Source organism: Pteropus vampyrus, unplaced genomic scaffold, assembly GCF_000151845.1.
Source record: "Pteropus vampyrus isolate Shadow unplaced genomic scaffold, Pvam_2.0 Scaffold141, whole genome shotgun sequence".
In the NCBI taxonomy this organism is placed as follows: Eukaryota; Metazoa; Chordata; class Mammalia; order Chiroptera; family Pteropodidae; genus Pteropus; species Pteropus vampyrus.
The window spans coordinates 4,047,916-4,057,779 of record NW_011888922.1 but is presented as its reverse complement, the minus strand read 5'-3'; the positions used below and the strand labels follow the sequence as shown (position 1 = coordinate 4,057,779).

Here is a 9,864-nt window from a genome sequence, read left to right as displayed (position 1 = left end):
GGGGAGGAGCTGGGAAATGGCTGCACCAAGGAAGAACCAGGCCCTGAATGAAGTCTGCATCTGGGGAGAACGAAGAGAGTCTAGTTCATTTCGGACTTTTGCAGCCTAAGCCCAGGACCAGAGGCCTTGGCCATCACCTCCCTCACTGGGCCTTCTTTATATGCAGTGGAGAACAGGACATGATGCGATGGAGTGGCTACCTGCAGCTGCACCCTGAGCTAGATCTGCCTCAGGATCTCCTCTAATTATCAGGACCCTTTGACAAATGAGAAAATTGATGTGGCTGCTGTTGGGCTGGAGCCCAGATCTACCCTCTTCCCAAGTGAAAGCTGCCTTGTTCGACAGCCACCTGGTCCTCATCTGCACTCTCAGCTTTTATCACTGGGCATCACTATCATTAAATCACTTCTGGTACCATAGGCCCTTGGTTTCTCCTTACAGTTTAGGGCTAGCCCTTCTCAGCTTCTTTTGTGCACTTCTCTTCCTGCCTCTTAAAAGTCTCCAGAGCTTTGAGATGGGCCCAGTTGTATTTCCATTCTGTCCCTGGGAACTCAATCTGGGGTTCTCCCCATTGTGAGGCTTCAGTGATACCCCTTCCCCTCTCCCCCCACCCCCATCCCCCCGAGGAGCTCATTGTGAGGCCCTATGCATCTCTTCCATCTGGATGTTCATCCGTATTCTTTATCCTTTTATGATAAACTAGTAAACATGTTTCTGAGGTCTGAGCCATTCTAGCAAATTGAGCCCAAGTAGGAGATTGTGATATAAGCTGACTTATAGCCAGTCAGATGTACAAGGGACAGACGACCTGGGACTTGCAGTTGGTATCTGAAATGAGAGGGATGGGGGCAGTCTTATGGGACTCCCTTAACCTGCAGGAGCTGACGCTATCTCCAGGTAGATAGTGTCGGAATTGAGTTAAATTGTGGGGCACCCAGCCGATGTCGGATAATTGCTTGAAGTATATGAAACTCACACACACTTGTGTCAGAAGTGAAGTGTAGGAATGTGAGAGTCAGGGAGAAACATAGGTGTGTCCTGTCCTTCATCTCTTAGCACTTAATCTAATCTAAGCTGAGATTTCTCAGACTTCTCTGGCCCAGTTAGGTGATGCAGAGTCCTGCATGCCCACTTTCAAATGTGCATGGCGCACGTGCACACATACACACACAGACACACTCTCTCGTGTGGCGCGAGAGACTGCTGAGCCAGAGGGATCAGTTTTATTAGATTCCAGCAAGACTATACAGTACATGTTTCATGCAGATTAAATGTGAGTCTTTGCTGCCCTGGGAAGGGAGCACTTTCACTACTAGCTCCTTCCTTGGTGTGTTGAGGGGTGAGTGTCAAGGGGAACTCTCAATATATTCTGCATGGGGGACAGTTGGGATCATGACCGGGGGTGGAGGTGAGACAGTGGGCAGCTGAGGGGCCCTGGGACCTGGAGTCTTCAGATGTTCAGGGACCATAGGACTTTGGTCCTTTGCTGGTGGTGGCACCAGAGGATCTTGATCTTTCAGAGGTACGGGAACCATAGGAACTAGATTCTTCACAGGCTCAGGGACCACAGGACCTTGAGTCTTTGGAGGCTCGGGGACCATGGGACCTTGATCCTTGACTTGTGCAGGGACCATAGGACCTTGAGTCTTTAGAGGCTCAGGGACCATGGGGCCTTGATCCTTTACTTGAGCAGAGACCACAGGACCTTGAGTCTTTAGAAGCTCAGGGACTGTGGGTCCTTGATCCTTGACTTGCGCTAGGACTGTAGGACCTTGATTCTTTACAGCCACGGCAACCACAGAATCATGATCCTTTGGAAGCTCTGAGACCACTCTGCCTTGATCCTTGACTGGCTCTGGGACCACTAAACCTTGATTCTTTACAGGCTCAGACAGCACAGGACCTTCCTTCTTTATAGGTGCTATTTCAATGGCACTTTGATCCTTCAGATGCTCTGGGACCATCGGACCTTGATCCTTGACAGGTGCTGGGACCACAGGACTTTGATCCTTCAGAAGCTCTGGTACCATGGAACCTTGATCCTTAACTCTTGCTGGAACCACAGGACTTTGGCTCTTTAGAGGCAATGGGAACAAGGAATCTTGGTCCTTGACTGGTTCTGAGACCACAGAATCTTCATTCTTTAAAAGTTTAGGGATCACATGATCTTGATCCTTAACTGATGAGGAGACTGTGGGACCTAGATCCTTCAGAGGCCCTGGAACCATGGGGCCTTGATCCTTCAGAGGTTCTTGGATCACAGGACCTTGATCTTTCAGAGGCCTGGGGCCAACGGGACCTTGATCCTTGTCTGGCTCTGTGGCTACAGGACCTTGATTCTTACGTGAATCACTGGTGGGTTCAACCTGGCTCCTGCAGAGGAGAGAGAAGTGGTCACTGTGAGGGCCAGAGCTTGGGCCAGGGATAGGGCAGAACACAGATTGCCTGTGGAGCTTGGGCAGGGCAGCTCTTGCTGGAGAGCCAGGAGGAGACCTGATTTCCATGTTCTTAGTATAGAACGTGGGGTGGGGTGAGGGGAAGGCTTGGAAATTAGTCATTCAGTGTGCTTGCCAATTGATTATAACCTGCACGTGGCAAAGAGGGCGGCACCCAGGTGAAAATGGCAGTGCTGTAACGGGACTCGGAGTCCTCCAGTGGGCAGCCCAGCAGTCCATCTACCCCACACTGTACTCAGGCTGCTCTTCCTCCAGGATAGCTGGGCCTATCCTGCGAACCCATCTTAGCTGTCCACTCAGATGATCCTATAGGCCAGAGTGCTCTTTTCTTGTCCTCAGTGCCTTCCAAGGCTCCTTCCTCTCCCCAGCCCTATCGTTAAGGGCTGACAGTGGGGAGGGACAAGGGGTTCACAGCATGCCAAGAAAGAGGGCAGTGGGAATGTCCCTCTTTCCCCCATTCCTTACAAGCAGAAAAGTATTTTATCATTGATATTGTTTAGAACAATCAGCAAATGGTGATAATAATAAGACCAGCTTTTAATCAGTTTTATTATTGCTTTTAAATTCTCTATAGACAATGTACCCCATTGTTGCCCATGCCACTGCCATCACCCCCACCTTTGGTAGGTGACTGGCTGAAGCTCCTCATTCAGGTAGTGAAGAGGCCTGCGTCCCTCACTCCATCCCTACTTCCGGCTCTCTCTACCTGAGCCTTTGCCCACACTTACTCCAAGTCTCTGGGGCTGATTTCCCTGCAGCCAAGAACCAAGCCTCTCACCAGAATCCTCACAGCCTGCTCTATCTGCCTCGCTATGGACCCCCACCTCATCCCTGCACCTACCCCGCCCCCGCCCCGCCCTGCACTGTGGAGAGCAGGTAATGTCACTGATGCCAAGGGCAAACATTGCCACCATCAGACCCTGTCAGTCTAGTTTAGTATGTACACTCCTTCCTTGCAGGCCAGGCAGAAAGTCGCCACTCAGGAGTGGCCACTCAGCCAATGTCACAAACTCTTGCGCACCTATAGCACATTCCACTTTCCAAATCACTTCTTTTCTTAGCTCATTTCAGCAACCTGGCAACCCTGTAAAGCATGCAGGGAGGTTTTTATCACTTTTACTTGTCAGAGGAAGAAACTGAGGTCCAGAGAGGGCAACTGATCTGGAAAGTGAGGGGACCTGTGTGGCCTCCGGTCTGGGACTTAGTAGATGCTCAGTACGGGGTAGCTATTATTACTCTTTTATATTTTGTGGCCACTCAAGTCTTTAAAACCACTTCATCATTTTAACAGTTCTATTGGCTTTTAGGAATTTGCCGTACCTGCTTATTAAACCTGGTGCAAGGAGACCTCTACTTAGTGATACTTTCTTAGCTAATTATGGTCTCATCTCTCTGAGCCTCACAAGTTTGTCATCTATTTCGCTGGGTATAATGATATATATTTATTAAATTTATGAATAGAGATCATGTAGGTAGAGCACCTTGTACCATGATATTACTATACAATTATTCTTCTGTTTACTTAAAGTAAAATACACATATTTGGACTTTTTTCACTCTGTCCTGTCATCTTGATCCAGAAGCTTTTTACTGTATTTAGCATCTCGAGCTACCGGGGTACTTACATCTCTTAGACCAGAGATGTACATCTCTCAGCAGAGTACATGGTGGCACAGGCAGCCTATCGGTCCAGTCCCTCTAAGCATTATAGTGGACAGAGAGAGGCCAGTGCAGGTCCCTGGCTCAGCACGACACAGAGCACAGCTGCTCTGGCCAGATGGACACAGCTGGCTACCATCAGTAAGAACTTAGCGTTTGTGGAGAGAGCCGGGCAAGGCCGCCAGAGGCATACAGAACCCAAGGATGATATTAAAATACCTGTAATACTTGGTGGCCGGCTAGAGAGGAAAAGTAAAAACCTAACTCAGAATAAAATCAACCAGAAAATTGATTAGATGATCCTATCAGGTAGTGAACGATCTGGGTGGGGTCATCCTGAAGGGGTGATGAAGTTGAGACAGGAGACAGGAAAAAGGTGGCCTGGACTTAACTTGATGTCAGGGGTTGCAAAACCGATTCCAGTGGCAGGATATGAACTCAGTGTCCTCTGAGGGCCAGCTGCACAGTTTGAGTTGACAGATACATTTCCCTGGATGTTTGCAGCACTGGCTTCCATGCCATGCCCAAATTTCTGTCTAATGAGCACTCTTAATCAGCTGTAAATTAATCCCAAATATATATATATTTGCTTAGATATATAACCTTGCATTGCTTTGATTAGTAAACCTGTTTCCTTAGTGGCCAAATATCTTTAGTCATGGGAAAGTTTAGAATTAAGATTAGAAACAATAAATTACAATAATACCTTTTGTTGGTATTGAGGAATAGATTTAGTTTGAAAGTTATTTGCAATGTTTAAAATAATTTGGCATATTAGAATCTGTAACAGAAGGACTGCGATTCCAATATAAAGTGTGTAATGGAGTAACTAATTTAGACTTGTGATTTTAAATGGAAAGAGATGACAATCGTATAAATTTTATAAGCAATAATGGAACTTTTATGACAACCCAATAGCTTTTATATTTTTAAGCTTAGTTTATTTTAAATTATTTATAATTTAATTTAAATTATTTAGGTGAATTGTATTAATTAAGTTATAAAATCCCCCTTCAAAGAGATTGTTAAATTTACTAGATTTTTAAATTTGTTACTTTTATCAATTAAGCATTCATTTTTAAAACCACAGCAGCCTCGGTTGGTTTTCTTATGAACAAAAAACTGTCCTCAAGAGCAACATAAAAGTCTCATTGACACTGACTGGCCATCACTCAGTTCCACAGTGCCTTGCCAGTCTCCCTGCTCTTAAATGCCCCACCACTTCCAGTAAGGCTGACAAAAGCAACACTCAGAGTGCCCTCTGTGTGCAGTACAAATTGCTGTGCCCTTAGAGGGGAAGCCCAGCACAGGGTTGGTGAATGGGATGGGCTGGATTCAGCCCCAGTCAGCCCACAGGCCAGCTGTCCTTGGGCATAGTCCAGCCTGCACAACTAAGTCTGGTGTCCTGGCCAGATGCACATCTTCTCCAGACAGCACATGACACAGACCCCTTCTCCTCCCGGCCTGTGTACCCTTTTGGAAACTAAAATGACCTTCTGGGTTTGTCTCAGCTTCTGTGCTGCTATGGCCTGCAAGAGCTGGGGCAATTACTCCACTACAGGAGACCTTGGTTTCCTTGCCTGTATGGTGGGGATAGCAATACAAATGGCAGGGATTATTACAACAGAGGAACAAACGATCTTTTTAGACAGGGATCTGAAATCATAATTCTCGATATTTGTAGAGTGCTTTGGTGCATCACATGAGTAAATCCATTACTATATTAAATGTACAAACAGTTTACTAAATGCTCACATGCTGGACCCTTACGGCAGCCCTGGTGGAAGGCAGGGCAGGTGGCAGCCAGCCCTGCAGCCTCACCCTCCTCGCACTGTCCTCTGGCCACCCCATGCTGTTTTACACACTCCCAATGTTTTGTTTCTTTGTTTCTGCTACCTGGATTTCCCTCTTTCACCCACTTTGCCCTGTCTGTCCTTGATCACTTGGCTCAGATCCCATCTCCTCACAAGCTCCTCCTGGATGTATCTCGCCACACTATTTTTGTCCACATCTCTCCTGCAGCACCATTTTACAGTCTCTGCCCATATTCAGAGACTCTTATTACATGTCAAATCGACCCACTAGATGGTCCCTAAAGTCAGGGGCCATCCTTCTGGCCTGCAGCCCCAGTGGCCTGCACAGTACCTAGAACAAAGAAGGTCAAATGGAAAGATTTACATATTTCTCTTGAAACCTGATTTATCTACTATCCTATGGCCCCAGCCAGAAACCCAGAGTCATCCTCGAGACCTCTCTCTCCCACAAAACCTTCACCTAACCCATCAAGAACCATCTGTTTCAGCTCCTAACATGTATCTCTTAAATATTTCCGCTTCTTCCCCTCCATCCCTCCCTTCCCCCCACCAGCTGTGACACCATTTCTGTGGACCACTGACACAGTCTCCTAACTGGTATCCCCTTTTCCTCCTCCAATCCATTCTTCATACAGACATCAGAATAATCTTTCAAAAAAGCAGATTCCTTCCCTGCTTGCAACTCTCCAGTGGCTTCTCCTTGTACTCAGAATAAAGAGTAAAGCCTGTTACACAGCCCCACCTGGCTGACCATCCCGCTCCCATCGCCTTCCCAGCTACTTGTGCCCCAGCCTGCCAGGACTTTGTTCTGCTCTCAGTCTGCCCTGTTCCTTTCCACGCTGTTGTCTCCTTCTGAAACCTTCTCTTGCTCCTTCTTCCCCTGGTTAAGGCCTACTGAGCTTCCCTCTCTCAGCTCGCTGGAGTACTTTCTCAGGGAAGCCTTTCCTGACCCACAGATGTGACCAAGTCCCCTGCGACAGGCTCTCCTAGTCCCTGGCCCTTTCTTTCCTACTCCTTATCACAGCAAATTACTTACATTCTTTTGGATTGTTTCTCCTACCAGACTGAAGCATTCGGAGGGCAAGACCCTGTCACGTTTGCATATCATTGTGTCCTCTGTACCTAAAACACTACCTGAGCCAGGGAAGGCCCTGACTAAATACTTGCCGAATGAATGAATAATCTAGAGACTTTTCTGTGCCAGCCTCTGTCCTATTTGTAAAATGCAACGGTCCAAGGTTACATGAGACATCCTGAGTCTTAGGAACTTTATTTTCTGCCCTTCTTCTTTTCATGGAGACAGGTGACCCTCCTGAGTGCATGCATGCACACTGACCTTGGATCCATGCTTCATCAGAGTCTGGAAGCAGGATTATCCAGCCCTGCCCCAGTCTATCTGCAGAAAAGGCTTCCTTCCCTCCCGCTGATTCCTGCCCTTGCACACAATTCTAATCCCATAATCCACCATGTGGTTTTTTTTCTCCCCAGACTATTTTCTGATGGAACATCGAAGCAGCTCAGAGCTAGGGCCGTGCTCCTGAAGTAGGGCCCTGTTCAGAAATCAGGGCCCTGTAGACCATGTCCTTGAATCCCTGCCTCCACAGCTTGGAGAAGCCCTGAGGAAGAAAGAAGCTCGTATTTCCTGAGTGATAACTATGTGCCAGACTTGATCCTAGGTGTTTTAACGTAGATCATTTCTTATAATGGAAAGGGCGGCCTGCTGGAGAAGAAAGCACACTGACTGGACTTGAGGACAGAAAAGCGGGTTATGAATGCTGACCCAACTCCTTCCTAGACATGGGATGTCGTCATGGGTGTGCCAGGCTCTGAGCCTCAGTCTCCTTAATCTATAAACTGGGGATGGCAGTGCCTACCTTCCAGGGAGGCTTTGTTACGGCATGACGCCTGGAATACAGGCAATAGTAGTAAATGTTAGTTCCTAAGAGGGACTTAGCAATTTGGTCCAATCGTGGTACTCTACAGGTGGGAAGCTAGGCCCAGAGGGCAAGCAACTCTCCATAGCCACACAGCTAACAGATAGCAGGTCCAGGACTAAAACGCAGGCCTCTCAGCATCTCAGTGGGTAGGTAGAAGGGATGGAGCAAACACTTGAAGCAAAAATGGGCAGTAGAGGCTGAGCCTGGGCCCAGGCCGACTGCACCTCAGGGGCTCTGGCAGGAGGCTGCAGGGACAGTGGACAGGGCAATATCATGGCTTTGTTTTCCTCCTGTCTGCCTCCATGGGCCCTGTACAGGTGCCCACGTTTCCCAGACACAAACAAAGCTCCCAATGCAGTTATGGGAAATACAGCAGCCCAAGGGGCAGTGCCAAGGAAACCGTCTCTAAAAGGCTCATTATTCTTAGGAAGAATCTGCAGGAGACAAGGCGTTCTCAAAACAACAGTTCTCGCTCCCGCCTCACTCCCCCACAGGACTCCATGGTCGCCTCTATTTTAGCAATTATCATGGTGTTTGGTAATTACCTGCCTCTCCTGCTAGCCTGTGGGCTGTGTTTTCTTCATCTTTGCATCACCAGTACCTAGTGTCTGGCTCATAGTAGTACCTGGCAGACATTCGTGGGAATAATAGATGGCTGGTATGTAACTTTTTCTCTTTATTCTATTTTTTCTCTTTTATCCATTCACTGGACAAAGTCTGTGTTAAGCCCTGTGCTGGGGGCACAGGGGTGAATGAGACCAGGGCCCTGACCTGAGGAGCCCCTTGGTGGAGCTGGAGAAAGACCTGTAGACATGTACCACGGACACTGTTAAACTACTAGGGTGCCGGCACCACTGCCAGCCTTGGCCCTATGCCTTCGTTAGCCTATGTCTCTTCAGTTAGAGAGGATCCAAGGTCCCTTCAGGGGCAAAAATGTCACTTTTCTAAAGAAGTCCTCCCTCTCTGTTCTATGAAAGCTCACTTCACAGAGCCAAGTTAAAGGTATCCAGGGCTGGAAGGACAGACCTGAAGGTCATTGGTCTCCTGAATTTCTGCTCTCTCCCTGCCAGCTAGCCCTGGCCACTGCCTGCACTACCCCAGGGTGGGGTATACCACTCAATGAGGCAGCCCGGGTGTTAGACCATGAGTGGAAACCTGTATTTCTGTCAGCTCTACTGCCTCCCATTCCTGCCCTGATCCAGGTTTGCGCTCTGGGGCCACCCTTTCAGAGAATGCCAAGCTGCCAGCCCCAGGACAGCCTTTCGGATATTTGAGGGTATTTGGAGGGGGCAGCAATTGTGTCCTTTTTCCTGGCTTCTCTGGGCAACACATGCCCCACAACAACTCAGACATTTGGTTTCCACAGCCCTTGCTGTCCTGACTGTTCTCCCCACAACACATCTCAGATGGCTTCTCATCCTTTGGAAAGTGTGACCCCAGAGCTGAAAGTGAAATTGCAGGAGTGGTCTCTAAGCAGGACATGCCACCTCTGCCCTGGAGTCTCCACTTCTGTCGATGTAGCCCTTGGCCGCTTTAGCTTTCTCTCGCACACATCAATGCAGGTTGCAACACCACCCCTCCCCATCTGTCTAGTAACCCCCTCTTCTGCAACTGAAGATTCAGTTCCAGGGTCACTTCACAGCACTATCCTCTCACCCCCTCAGATGAATGGCTAACTGTTTTTGTAGCTGCCTCTCCAGATGGGGGCTCTGTGAGGGCAGAGACCACGTCTGCTTCATCTCTCCTTCTTCGCTCTCTTTCCCTCTCTGCCCCCTCATTCTTCCCTCCCCTCTTCCACAAACATTTAATAAGTGCCACTGAATGGAATGGAGAAGCATAGAGCTCTGACACATACTGAGGGACTTCCATTCTAGATGAGAAGTTTTTTGTTGTTGTTGTTTGTTTGGTTTTTTTAGGTGAGGCAACCCTTGGTTGACCTCACAGATTGCAAGGACCTTGTCAGCTTACAATCCCTTATTTATTTATTTATTTATTTAT

The 9,864-nt window shown here is 48.1% G+C and overlaps 1 protein-coding gene across 1 annotated transcript in view; it reads right to left on the bottom strand.

Moving 5' to 3' along the window:
* Positions 1–1,200: 1,200 nt before the first annotated feature.
* Positions 1,201–9,864, bottom strand: part of MAP6 (microtubule associated protein 6) — a 70,353-nt gene continuing 61,689 nt past the window's right edge. The window contains exon 4 of the mRNA XM_011368402.2: positions 1,201–2,373. Within this exon, the coding sequence (XP_011366704.1) occupies positions 1,347–2,373 (1,027 nt within the window). The 3' untranslated portion in view covers positions 1,201–1,346. The remainder of the gene's footprint in view (positions 2,374–9,864) is intronic.